The 15,276-nt window shown below is 32.8% G+C and overlaps 1 protein-coding gene across 3 annotated transcripts; it reads right to left on the reverse strand.

Moving 5' to 3' along the window:
- On the reverse strand, positions 219-5,685 carry LOC109333030 (MND1-interacting protein 1-like). Of its 3 annotated transcripts, XM_019568259.1 has the most exons (4): positions 5,531-5,685; positions 4,619-5,413; positions 3,732-4,588; positions 219-1,158 (listed from the first exon to the last, which is right to left on the reverse strand). In XM_019568259.1, the coding sequence occupies exons 2-4, from the start codon at positions 5,406-5,408 to the stop codon at positions 649-651; spliced, it is 2,157 nt and encodes a 718-aa protein (XP_019423804.1). In that variant the 5' UTR covers positions 5,409-5,413; positions 5,531-5,685; the 3' UTR covers positions 219-648. The 3 variants fall into 3 exon arrangements, with proteins under 3 accessions (XP_019423804.1, XP_019423803.1, XP_019423802.1); XM_019568258.1 differs by having other exon boundaries at positions 3,732-5,413; positions 5,535-5,685; XM_019568257.1 differs by having other exon boundaries at positions 3,732-5,413.

Consider the following 15,276-nt stretch of genomic DNA (forward strand, 5'->3'; position numbering starts at 1 on the left):
AAAATCATTTAATAAAATGTGCTAATAAGCTAGTTGATAATTGTGAAAAGACACAAGCTAGGGCATAAGCTACTTAGATAAAAACATGTGTTGATCCACAAAGGTAAGTAGCATTTAAGGAATGCTACACTCTTTTTAACACATTCTTTAAGATAAGAACGCATGCAAACCAATTAAAAAGCCTGCCAAAGAGGGTAACAAAAATCACTTGCCAAACATAAAATGTCAAAGTCGCTTATTTCTTAAATTTCAACAAACAAAAGTCTCAAAACATTTCAAACTATAATGCCAGGACTTTATTTTAATGTACTTATAATAGTTCCTGACTATGTACTGAACTCACAGCACCCAATGTGAGTTTAGATAATAATCCCAATGATTAACTGCAATGTAAAAGTTCATATTTTATACCTGACCAAGTCTAAATGAACCATAAAAGGAAAGTACTAGATATACCCAGAAATTTTTGTCAGAACTTGTACCAGAATGAGTTGGAAATGCCATTGTTATTCATTCTTGAATGGCTAGGTAGTGTTAACCACTTTGACTCATCCAACAATGAACAACCACATTGAATGTTTAAATATTCTGGCTAAATTCTGTCAAAATTTTCAGGTTGTGTAGCATTACTCTTTAACTTCAGATAAGTTAAGAACTTGCTCCGAATACACGGATTCTCTGTTCGATCGGAACCCGGCAGCAAGGACAAGCAGCTTGGCCATATTTTCCATACAAATCACCGCAACTGGCACAGATAACTTGGTGTGCACACGGCAAGAAAACAATGGAGACTTCATCTTTCTTGCATATAATGCATTCTCTGCCACCATTGACTTCATCTTTCTCTGAAAAGTCCTCCAGATTATCCAATTCTTCAAGCAGCTTAGCAACAGTCTCAGTTTTTGGACCCTCAGACCCACTTTCAGGTGAAGCATTTAATTGCAACTCAGCGGACTTAGCAGCTGCTTGAAGACAAGAAAGCTCCTGCTCAAGTCTTCGTACATCATCCTCATAACGCTGGAAGTCTATCTCAATCTTCACACGTAAAGCCTCAATCTTCCTTTTATTATTGGACTCATCTGCTTCCTTAGAACGGCGTTCCTCCTCAACCAGTCCTATGGCATTCTCTTTAGCCTTCAGTTCCTCCTTCCACTTGATCTGTTATAATTTATTACACAGAATAAATGGTTCATAAAAAACATGTAGTCTGAAATATAAAATAAAACCCTTTCTGGAAGTATTTTCAGAGCAACTGGAGTTTTTATATCATGACATTTAGCAGTGAGGAAAAGGGACCAGGACAAATATGTTTTATGGAGATGACAAGACAATAGCTAACTAATCAAAAGGACTTGAATGAACTAAATAGATAGAAAATTCAGATATAAGAACACATCTCATAGTTTACGATTAAGAAAAGACCTAGAGAACATAATTAGGATCATCAAGGACCGGAGGAACAATTTTCACATGCCAGCTGAGAGAAATACTCATAAATACACATCATGCCATAGCTGATAATTGGAACCGAATTAACTCCAACAGTGAGCCTGGAGAGCATGAATAGAAATAATGAATTCGTTCAATTGAAACCACTTAAAATTCAATTGGTTCCAAATTGAATGGTTATAACAAAATATGGAAAGAGTTAATTAAGCCTCTATTGTGAATCATTGGGGAGGGAATAAAGACCATGTTTCGATTTGATGAGATAGAGAATGAGAAAGAATAATGACAAATATTCCTAATGAATAAAGGCTAGACTCAAAATGCATCTCAAATATGACTTAGAGATTGTTTCTTTGTTTCAGGTTAGTAATATCTATATGGAAGATTCCACCCAAAGAAAGCCCATGGCACTGATAGGGCTGATGGGAATATAAAGTTTAAAACAACCTGACAAAGAGCAATTGAATAGTAATGTGAGTGTGACTGTGTGTGCCAGAATACCTTAAACATATCATATGGGCTAGATTCTCAGCAAATGAAATATTTACTTCTTCTAATTGAAAAGACATTATAATAAAGAACAACAACCAAGACTTATCCCAATAGCAGGAGTTCGCCACATAGCTAAAAAAACAGCTTTTTTTAACAAAATCACAAAAGGATTGAAAATATTATATATTATGCTACAATATCTTATTTCCCAAAATATCAGAGGCACTTCTTATTAAGTCGTATACAACATCATTGTGTACATTTTGAATTTCCGCTTAAAGAAAGATCTACAGCGCCAATAGTAATGCATTAAACCACAATTCTGAAACACCACGCACATTAACTCATTAACAGCCAAACCTACCACTAGCAGCCACTGCCAGAGAAAAGTGTGGCCCTGCTCCCAAGCACTCACCACGGAGCCTTGTAACTTCACAGTGCTCTGTCCCACTGTCGCAACTGTGGGAGCTGGCGAAGTCCTCGCTTTAATGGCTTGATCGCAAGGACGGGGATGCTAAAGACATGCAAAGTGACTGACGTGAAGTCGTACAAAGGTAAATTCTACAAAGTGCTGCTGGATCATCTTCTAGGCAGAGCTAACGTTTATTGGGTAATTTAGTTTGACACTGTTTCGCACTCAATAACAAGGGAGCTATGTCTCGGTAGAATTTGGAGATGGAAGTCTTCTATTGTTTCTTGACGAGGAAGTAAGACTGAGCTATTAGGTAATTATCCTAGGTAGGAAAGAGATGATAGGAGTCCTTTTTTGCCCCCATGTCAGAACATGAAGGCGACATTTGAATGTAAAAAAGGAAAAGAGGGATGGGGTTTCCATCTTTTGTATAGCTGGCCCCAGCAGATCACATCATGAATAGCAGCTTATTGCAGTCACATTGCTTCGCAAAGATAACACTGCTTTCTTTTCCTTTTTTAACGAAACTGTTTTACACTTTTATCCTTGCTTAACCCTCATTTAACCCACATGCTTCCTTCAGTCGAGGGAGTTTTTGGTCTCCCATGAACTGTCGCATGTGTAGACCAATATTTAGGGTTTGCAGCAGCTCTCCTTTGCACGATTCAGGGTTTTGCAGTCTTTTTTCACAAAATTAGGGATCTTTCACCGTCTCATCCCTTTGTCGCCAGCTTTGCACAGACCAATGTTGTTCTGCACCCTCTCTTGTTTGCAAGCAGCCTGCAAATCGTATATTTTGAATGTGGGTCCTCTGCTACCTCTATTTCTCATGTTAGTGCTCCTTCTTCAGCCCTTGTTTTATACTATAGCCTCTGAATTTCGAGCAGTTTATGTTTTTGATTAACATGTTCTGAGATTTGAGTATTTTATGTTTTGATTATCAATTATGTGTGTACTACGAATTATGAAATTTTACGCTGTATGCACTACCTTGGGTGGCCACTCCACTCTGCAGTTTCTCCAGTAATGTTATACGCAAACAATCACACACAGACACTATAGAGGGTGCTAAGTTTCGCGCCGTGTCGTGTTGTGGCTAACACAAATGTCATACATGTGCCCAATGCAAACACTTTGAAGACACCATGTTTCATAACGTAAGCCGTTACACATGCACTCATAACTACACCATTACATATGCAATCATTGTGATGGATGAAGTGCAAGAAAACGACAAAAAACTGCATGACATGTTCATTTTTTCTAGTTCTTATCATTAACTGCTACACTCAACTAAATTTTTAAATTTTCAAGTTATATATGCAATCAATTATCCATTGTCGATATAGAAACAAATAATGGGGGATAAAGAGCAAACCTCAGCTTCTTTTTTAATCTGTCTAATCTGATCCAACTCTTCTTCTGTCTGCATTATCTTCTCTTTTTCATCAGTAATTTCCTTCTGCATCTTAGCTTTCTGTTTCTCCCAAGCCTGAAGCTTCTTCAGCAACTTCTTCTCCCTTTTAGCAACTTCCTTGCAAGCTATCACTGTTTCTGATGCACTTAATTTGGAAGCCTCCATCTCTGCTCTGATTTCTGCATTCTCTTGCTCTAGTTTCCTCGCAACTGCATTTGCACGATCCAATTCAACACTAGCACATCTTAAAGCATTCTCCTTCTCTGAGAGTTTCTTCATGGTCGAATCATCGAGCGGCTGTTTCCCTTGCTTCAGCCTCTGAATCTCCTCTCTTGCCATCCGTAAGGTTTTGAGCTCAGTCATATCACTGGTTAGCTTTCTAGCTGCTTGCAGTGCCTTCTCTTGAGCCCATTCTCGTCGCTCCACTACCTGTTTCTCGAGATCCTTAATCTGATGCAATAGATTGATTATGACCTGATTCTTCTGATCTTCTGTCACAAGTCCCATCTCATTAAGACTTAGATCAAATAACTTACTCACTAGGTCTTTGATAATATCTTGGTCATCAAGACACTGGCCAACACCAGACTTCTCATTCGGCATGACAGGAACAGCTGGAAAAGCCAAATTTGACACGGTACTGCTACTGCCAGAAATACCCTTTGTCAATGGTTGCAACTGTTTCGAGTTCGCCCTACAACCAGCAGCAAACATAGCAACATTTCTCTTCAATGCAGACATCATTGAAGGTGTAAGACCAAACCTCTTTGGGATTTCAATTTCCCTTTGCAACTGAAAATTCATCTCTGGGGCTTCGCTGCTGCCGCTGCCACCACCACTGCCACCACCACTGCCGCCACCACTGCTGCTGCCACTTCCTGCAACCTGCCAACGCCCATGAAACTGAGACTGACAAGGAGCAATCATGCCACCAGCCGAATTGCTACGACGGCCCCCAAGAGCAGCCGCGGCGGCAGCCGAAGTCACAGCAGCAGCAGCCGAAGCCAGATCAGCAGGAACAGCAACAGGGTACCCATGACCAGGCACCGGAATTTTGATAGCAGCAGCCCTACCAATATGAAGATCACTCATGAGCAAACACCATAATGCATAACCTTTACTCAAATTAGGCCTAAGTTGTTGCAACAAACACACCAATCCAGTCAAAGCATACTTCTCTAACTGCTTCAAATCACAGAACACAGTCTTAGGCTCTTTTTGATCATCATTGCAACTATTCAAAGCCTTTATGGAGTTGCTCAAAATGTTACCCAACAAATCCTTGCCACCATAACAATGCCCATTGCTCAAAACAGCCTTCAAAGAAGCACTCTCACTATAACCCAAACCAACAAGCTTTGAAATCGCTTCATTGTATACAAACTCCAATTTTAACATCAGAAACTCCTCCAATTGTTCTTCAGTGCAGTAACCCGACCCAGTTTGATCATAACAATTATTAGGGTTCGGGTTTTGCAGAGAAGAATCATAGTTCAAAGGTTGCATACCTGATTCAGCAATGGACTTGGATATAGGATTATCCAAATCCAAACCAGGGTTTGCAGCTGATGATGATGATGATGATGATCTAGCCCTTGGATTTGATCTCATGTTTTTCTCCCTTGAATTGCTACCCATCTTTTCTGTTGATTTTTTCAGTGGAAATGAATAAAGGGGTTGCGGAAAAAAGAGTTAGAAATTGAAAAACATGATCAAAATCAAAACTTGATAAGGAAAAAGTAAGAGAGGGGGGAAAACACTCACATGTAAGATTTGATATGAAGAACAAAGAAGTTTTTTGTTGTTGTTGTTTTGTGTAGCTGCAACTTAACTGAATTTGGATTTTGGGGAGTTTGGTCAGGAAGAATCAGAAGCTGATTCTGTCCTTATGGCTGTCCTTAGTTCAGCTGTGACACTCCATTCTACGTTTATATATGCAACAGAAATGTACAATGTAATGTCTACCTACACATACACACCACACATTTGTATTATTTTTTTTGTTCCAAAATTTAATAATAATTAAATATAAATGTTAGATGCTACAATAATAATATACATTTTTTTTATAATGTTAGTGCATACATTTTTTTCTATTATTTCATATTAACATGTAAGATGGGAATAAGGAATTTTCTAATATTAAGAAATAAATATTTCTCTCGGTCATTAAAATCATAACATGTGTATTACTTTTTAATTTTTGAAAATATTTTTTTAAAAATAATTAATAGAATAAATGTCATAATTTTAATGGTAGAAAGAAATAATTTATATTTTGATATGAGAAAAACTTTATTCTCTACGTACATAGTGTAAGATGTTTTTCGCACAAATTATATACGAAGACATATGTATATAGAAATAACAAATAAAATATTAACAACATATTAAATATTTAATTTTAATTAAATTTTAGTCTTCAATTATAGCACAAAAAAATATAGATACGCATTTATTTATACAAGTTTTCTCTCTTCACACTTGCCACATTTTATCATTCAAGCATTAATTATTACATATACACAATAAATATATGTAAAACTTTTACACTATTATTTTATATATTTTATATTCTTAAAATATACCTAAAACTCTATTGTCACAACATATTTTTCTGTATCATTTACAACACTGGGCAACTTTAATAAGTTTGATATTTATCAACACAATACAATCACCATTTTGTATTCAATGTTTTTCAAATAAAAAACTTGATAGGCTTATATATAATAAAATAAGAAGGATAATTTTTTAGAAGGGACATCTTCCAAGCATTTTTTACTTTGAAATCTTCCAAAAAAACTTACTTAAATTATAAATTGTCTTGCATTGGGACAGTAAAACCATGATTTGTTTTGAAAAAATGTGTGAACAATGGCTGTGTAAAACAAGTTTTGGTAAACCGCTTGGTTGTTGGACTATTTGTTTCTATTTGTTTTTGTGATTGTTGTATTCCAAGCTCCAGTGACTTTTTTTTATGCAAAAGCTCTATTCAATTTAAAGTGTTTAATATGATATATGCCTTTTAAAAAAGCATTGAAAATAGGGATTCATTAAAGAAAAACCAGCCGCCTTCATCTATTGATGTTGACATCTCTAATTCATTTATCTTCTTTCTATAATCTTTAAAGGTTCTACCTTTTATGAAGCATTAAAAGTATAAATTTAATGCTTAAGAATATAATATAATATAATTAAGAGTAATTATATTGTCACTCCCTGAGTTTTAGTGAAATTACACAAATTACCCTTCACTTTTCTGCACCTACACAAACCTCGCCTACTTTTTATACTTTCATTATACTGAGCACCCCTGCATAAGAAATAAGTGTAATATTTTAAACAAAAAATGTGATAAACGCAATTAAGTTAAACAAAACATGATATATTGTGGAGACAAATCCAAATAATATATGAGTCAATATTTCATTATTATTTTTGGTTCGTTACACTATATTATAAGAGCGATTTAAACAATATTTCTTTAGAATTGTTTATGCATTTTGTAATAAAAAATAATAAAGATACATTGATTTGTATATTATTTAGACTTGTCTACACAATATATCATATTTTATTTAACTTAATTGCATTTATCACATTTTTTGTTTAAAAGACTACACTTATTTCTTATGCATAAGTGGTCAGTGTAATAGAAGTATAAAAGTATGGGAGGTTTGTGTAGGTTTAGAAAAGTGATGGGAGATTTGTGTAATTTCACTAAAACTCAGAGGGTGTCAGTGTAATTTACTCTATAATTAATTACAAAAAAAGTAAAGGAAGAAAAATTGAGATGAGAAAATGGATAGAAATTATAATGATTTTTTAATTGTTTGATATGGTTGAAAATAGAAAGAAAATGAAGATAAAATAATAAATTATTATTAATAATGACATTAATAACCAGTTTTCATTTTGCAAATTTAAGAAATTAGCACATTTATAAGTATATCTAACACAAAATTTGTTTTTTTCCCACATGTATAGAAATTTAGTGAAGAGAAAATTTATCAATAATCTTCTCCACTTGATTTCTCTTTTCAATATTAGAGAGAAGATATAAAGGCATGTGCCTATTAATTTTTTCTTCCTTTCCTTTTATTCAATACAACCAAATTATAGAAACAAGTGTGGTAGGTGTAGAACATTTTGTTTTGTGTAATTCTCAAGTTCTTTTTCATGTTAAAATGACTTCCTCTATTTATATCAAATATGATAAAAAATTACTCGTGGATATAGTGATGTAATGATCCAGGTCATGGTCCCATTTTATTAACTAGACAATCTTAACATACTTATTTTTTAGCCTATGATGACTCCTATATGCTCTATTGAGCTTTTTCCCTTGTAAGGCATGATGTAGATATTGGGCCTTTTGAATCCGAGTATTAGAACTTGACTAGTCGAATCTGATTTTTGATTGATTTTGAACCTTATTGACTAGCTGGCAAATAATATCTGCTAAGTGAATTTTAGTCGATGACCGACTGGTGGGCAATATTAGCTAATGAGTGGCCGATTAATAGACAATGTTGACCACCAAGTTTACAATCTAATATACTTTGAACTTATGAATAAAAACCAGAGAATGAAGTAACTCATGATATAAGAATATAAGTTATCTTCTCCTATTAGTGAAATTATATATCATGTTTTATCATTTCTTATAAAAATATTTTTAAAAATAAACAAAATAGCACACATGTCATATTTTGACTGATCAGATGAGGTAAGTTATCTCCTAATACGAGGAGATACATTATTCTCTAAAAATAAATATACAGTCTTGTGGTATGGGCCTGGGAGTTTTTTTTACTCTCTCTTTAGTTATATATTTTTTATTCTTTTAAATTAATTATATTATAAATTGTTTTAATATTGTTAGATTTTTAAATTTAGATTAACGATAAAGAACAATTAATAGTATCCTATTGTCTTTTTGGAATGTAAATAAATTAATAAGAGAATAAGATCTATACACTTACAGTGTATAAATTTTATATACTGTCATTTCATAATTTACCATTGATATTTAATTATTATTAACTTTTCAAAAATAGAAATTCAAATAAGTGATGAATGATAGAGTACGTGTGTATAAATCTTTACATTGATAGTATATATATTCTACACTCAATTAATAATCAAGTATTATAGAATGAAATAAAACAGGACAAAGATTGGATCATTTGGTCCGAACACTGTCCCCATATTTGTCTTCAACTAATAGAAATGTTATTGTTTTTTTTTTTTTAAATTTTTGTTTTATTCATATGACAATAAGTAATTAGTCTGAGATAGGTAATAAAACATTGTTGGAGACATATTATTTTTGTCCAATAAAATACAATAAGTCCTATTATAAGTTGTGTATCTATTCTTCAAAGTAATAAATTCCTAACTATAATTATCAGATACAACATAATAAAAAATAAAAACATAACCTAATTGTTTTACACACCAAAATTCCAAAATGTAAAAATTGATGCCACATGGCAGAGAGAAAGTGAAAGTGTAATCAATCATAGTAGATTAGATTCATCAATTTCCTATATTTAGCGTTCAGTGTGCTATAACTCACGTGCTTGACTACAAGTTCATAAGATAATTAAATAAAGCTTAGTTGGAAAGTACTTTTGATGGAGAACGTGGGCCGCGAGTATATGAAATTGCCCTCCGATGTTGCATGGAATGATCACGTTGCCCCATACCTTTCCTAAGGTGTTACACGAAACAATGATAGCCGAGTGCATGAGATTATCACTATAGTAGGATTTTAGAAGGATAAATCTATAAAGTATTATAATTGTAAACGAAGAAATTAATTTTAGGATTTAAACTCCTATTTAAGTTACAAAACGAATAATCTAATAATTGTAATTCCATTAGTAATTCTGATCTTAGAAACCAAGCTGAACCAATCCTATTATGATTGGGTTGGATTAGGTAATTTTATTAGTTGTAACACATAAAAATACACACAATTTTAATGAAAAATGTACACAACAAAAAATTAGTAATATTGTTTTAGAATAACCCACCAAAATCCTAGTAAAATGGACCAAGAGTGAGTGGGGCCTCATTTGGAATGTAGGCTTCAATAGTGCCACATTGCATGTTAAACTTTTTATGGGAAACATAAGTTTCTTTTTCTAAAAGTCAAAGCTAGTACTCGGGAATTGAGTATCTTCTGTTATAAAGAGATAAGTTATCTTCTCTTGCTAGTGAAATCATGACATATGTCATGTTTCATCATTTTCTATAAAAATATTTTTAAAAATAAACAAAATAGCATACATGTCACATTTTTACTAATTAGAGGAGATAAGTTATCTCATGATATGAGGAGATATATTATTCTCTTTTAATAATTAATAAATGATTTTAGTTCTTATCTTGATTCTTGAGTCAATGTCACCAGACAAACTTTATCTTAAATCTTATCTCATCCAATGACAATGCAATAAAATTAATAGTAATAATAAATTGGAAGAGATTCATTCACTCCAATAATAAATGGAAAAATCATATTTCACATCTTAGTTATCAATTATAAGAAAATTTAATGATTTGAATGAGTGAGTAAAATTAGATTTTTTTAAAATGAATGACTAAGATGTGTAATAAGTTTTCTCATGGAATAAATAAATCCTCTCACAATAAATGTTTAAATATTTTTAATTGATATGACATTTTTTATTGGCATTAAATAAGATTCGAAACAATAGACATTTTTTTCCATTTTGATATATAATCTCATTTCAGTTTAAGCTAGTAGGATGTGATAAAATTTCAATGTTTGGGATGGATTAAAGAGTGGTTCAACCATCCCAGAGTTCGCTTTTGTGTAATTGGAGATGGATGGGAATGAGTGTCAAGCTGCGGAAAACATGAGATGGCCACACCCAGGCACATCTCACAGGTTCCTTGGCCTCACATTGAGCACAGCCAGCCATTATTTGTCTGTGGTGTATGTATGGAAGCCAGAAAAAATGACAACATTATATTTAAATTGCAGATCATATCACATGATGTGGATGTAATATCGCAGTTATGGTGACGTCGCAACTACATTACGTTGCAATTGCATAAGTTATAATTTTTTAATGCATTCACATTCAGTTAATCAGAATCATGACTGTAATTGTGATCACAACCATAATTTAAAACACTGAATGTGAATAATTAAAACTGATGCACATCTCCATATTAGGTGCTAAGTGCTCTTGAAGAGATTAGTTTGAGCTGTTTTTCTTTGATCATACATGATCATAACTCTAAGAAGTAGATGGATGTGTAATTGAATGAATGTGGATAATTTACCCCTTATCATGTATATAAGAAGTTTGAAATTTATATCTATGCACCTTCTCTAGGCCATCACCTCCCCATAATGCATGCTTTTATTGCTCATTTGGTTGCTCATTTAGTCCATCGCATGAGTTATAATTTTTTAGAGATAAATTGGATTATTAAAGATTCTGTTAGCTAGAGACTAAGTTGATATATGATTCACCTTTTTAGGAAATAATATGTTAAAATTCCATTCAAAGGGACTCAAATAAAGGAAAAATGATGGAAGGACTAAAATGTCCCATTTTTTGGCGTTGATCCCATTCATCCCAACATGTGGTTGAAACTAAAACAAAATTGCGCATGATGCTGAGTTGAATTGTTTTTTTTGGACTTTTTAAACTTTTTTTAATGACCTACTGTGCTCCTAAATGAAAAACATATATGGTAGTATAAGAAATTAAATACTATCAGCTCAGTATATATACACTTTGCAACACCAAATGATTTTGTAGTTTGGTTTTTCTACTTCCTTGTCACTACCAAATAAAAATTGGTATCAATTCTATCCATCTCCATTCTTATGTGAGTTTTTTACTATAATACATCTTCTGTCCCAAAAAGTATATTATTTCATGTGCTACTCATTTCTTGTAATTGGTTAAAAAACTACATTTAAGTTAAAAAAACTAATAAGTAAGTATTTTCCTGACCAATAACTGGTGACACATGAAATAACACACTTTTTAAGACTTAATATCTCGCTTTTGACCTAGCTACTTAAATACACCTTTTATGGGACATGAAGAGTTCAGTATGGTAAAACTGACCACAAGAGACTGATGCTTGTAGAGGTGAATAATTGATTTGATGGACACACCCAGATAGGAACAATAATGGGACAAATATACAGTTCAGATTGGGTTAGAACTTGGAGAAAATTCAACGAAACTTTACCCATCGATCCCTGCATGTGATAAGATCATTGCTACTGTAGGGCTTTGGTAAGATTATATGATAACCTAGTTGATGAATATCGAATAAATAAACTCTTGGTTTATATAAACTCATAAATCATCTCAAACAGCTTATCAAATACTAACAAATATCTTATTTTTTATATTAAATGAACTAATTAACTAACATAGCTCCTTGATAATATTACCAAACCCACATTACATTCTTATCTATCCCCTTGTTTTTGGTTCTTTGTAGTGTTGCATGGTTCATAAAAAAAGGTACTACGCATGCGTAATGAGGACTTTTCTGAGAGGTTTTGCCTTCTTGGTGTTTCTCCACTTTTTATTCTTTCGCTGTCTTGATAAATCAGTGCATAATAGTATAGTCTTGAATCTTGATAAATCACTCCAAACTCTAAAGTCTTTCTCTTCTCTCCAACACCCTTTAAAAATATACTTGGGAAGGTTTTTACTATTTATTTATTTTTTTAAAAACTAATTTTGATAATCCATGAATATGTATCCATGAAATATGAGAGAATGTTGGATAGTGAAAGATATTGAAGTATCAATGCATAGAACATTATTATGGAGCCTCAAAATCCAAATGAATAAGAATGTCAAGAGAGTCAGAGAGTGCAGTAGTGACAGCCAAAGAGACTCAACACTTGGCAAGAGAAGGAGATGACTTTAGAGGGAAGTTGTCTAGAGAAATAAAGCTGAAGCTTGCTAAAATTACTACATTAATGGTATTGATAAGTTCTGCTTTCCTGATTTTATGCTTTAAGACATTAATAGAAGTTTATATTTTTCTACTTGAAGGCTTCTTGATTATTTTAGCTTATATGCAATAGTAAGCAAGCCAAGGGAAAGTATCAAAGGAATTGATTACTTGCCTAATCAGTATTCCTGCTTTAGCTAGGTTCTAACTGAAATCTCTATCTTAAATGCATTCTTCTTATACACAGAGCACGTTATTTTTGTTTCCAGTTACTCTTTATTGTAAAAAATTTAAATCTAGATTCTAGATTATTGCTACTATAGGGTTTTGAGAATTATGATTGAGAGGGATTTTACCAGCCTTAACCCTGATTAGTACTTCAGTTTCTTATGATAGTTTCTTTTTTCCAACCAATTTTGTTTTATTCATGAATTTTTGAAGGTAAAGGTGGGTTTAAGGTGTGAACTATTTATTCATTGAAGATTTGATCTTTCTAGTTGAATCAAGGGAAGTACCAATAAGCTGAATTGATGGTGCTGTTGTGTTAATTGAATTTTGAGTTCAAAGTTTGGTGCTAGTCTTTTTGAGTTTCCTTCATGTAATAGATCTTCTGTAGATGTAGTTGGCTGCAACATTGGGTTAAAAAGATACATTTGCACCCTTTGCTTATCAAGGTAAGATTGCTATGTTCCTTGAAAGTCGATCTCATACACTGGGTCGCTCTTTTAAAACGATACATTTGCGAATGGAAATTTTGTCCTCATCTTCCTTGGCTGACTCACAAGTTTTCTCTCATTTGCAGATTTTGTGGACTTGTGAATTACCCATCACAGCATTCTTGAAATTAATGGAGTCTTGAACCTGTGAGCAAAACCTCTACACTCAAACTACTCCCTTGATTCCATCATGTCATTGAGGAAAAGTCTCTTCCTTGAAGTGTTGTCTCATGGAAAATTTAGGTAGATAGTGTAGTCAAACTACACTATCACACGATTGCTATATGTTTCAAAACATTTACGGAAGTAGTATAGTTTTCAGGGAACTTATGAATGAGATTTATGAGTTTGGGAAAGTCATGCACCAGGAATATGACTTTCCCATGATCTCACTTTCACTTTTTTAAAAGTCATGAGCTTTAAATACGATTTACATTGTATAATAATAATAATAAAAAACTATAGTCTAGTGGTTCTTGATTTACCTGCTAACTTAGAGGTCTATGGTTTTCTTTTTGTTTTTTTATAACTTTGACATATATTATTTCTACAATAACTCTATAGAGTTTTTTTTATAACTTTGACATATATACGAGTTCCCTAAAAACTATACTACTTCCATAAATATTTTCAAATGAGTGTAAAACGTGTACAGTGACGGTATAAGGATTTATACACAATTAGTGTATCATCCACCATTCATTTGTAATACTTTTATTTAAAAGTCAATAATAACTAAAAATCAATTGTGAATGATGTAATGACAGTGTAAAAACCTTTACATTGTCAGTATATATATTTTTTCCCTTTTAAAATATATACCAAATGTGTCATAATATAGTTTTATTAATTTTCAGTTGTCTGATCATATTGGATAAACAAGTTGGGGTGGCACATTGGATTCGGAGAGGAAAGTACCACAATTATTCCTTCTTAGACGACAAACTTATGCACCATTTACCATGACATCAAATTTATGTCTTTACCAATATTATCACTTTGACAAAACATTTGGCACCGGCCACCCAATTTTTTTTGCAAAAGATAATTTTATTATAATGAATAAAAATACAAGTTACATGAATGTTGTACGGAGAGAGAAGTAAAAAATTCGAGTTATTTAAAGAAATACAATCAAGACAATTAGAAAACACATTCTATTCGTTTTGGGATCCAATCAGAATAGATTATTGTAACCTCGTCCATTTTTTTATTGATTCACGATTAAGATATCACCTTTATGGATTTTGTGATTTGCTTTAGAAAAGGTTTGATTGAGTTGAGATGACATTTTTTCTATCCAACCAAGTGAATCATATTATTGTTAATCAAATGAGCAACTGTACCTATTGGCCGGTTCGACCGAAAAACTGGCGAATCAGATCTCTAACTGGTAGAGTATAGATGTTAAACCGGCTAAGTATCAAAATTGGTAAAAAATTTAGTCAAAACTGGTTAACCGATCAGTATTTGACTAAACCGGCTGGTTTACACACAATTTTTTTATAAAAAAAACATACAAACTCATTACAAGGTGACTCATCTTTCCTACCTTTCTTCAATACTTCAAGGCACATGCTTCCAAGGCATACTTAGATTACACCTTTTGGTTTCTAACATTCGTGTGTAATCTCAGTGACATTTGTGTAATCTTGGAGTGTGTGAATATAGGATTTGGTGCAAAAATATAATCTCGATATGAGACACCTTTGACACCTTGGTGTTAAATATTAAAACTCTAAATTTATTTGTTTTGCAGAGTAAGTTGTGAATTTGTGTCGTTTATTTATATTTTGCGGTTGTTAAATGATACT

The sequence above is a fragment of the Lupinus angustifolius genome, chromosome LG18 (genome assembly GCF_001865875.1).
Source record: "Lupinus angustifolius cultivar Tanjil chromosome LG18, LupAngTanjil_v1.0, whole genome shotgun sequence".
NCBI lineage: Eukaryota > Viridiplantae > Streptophyta > Magnoliopsida > Fabales > Fabaceae > Lupinus > Lupinus angustifolius.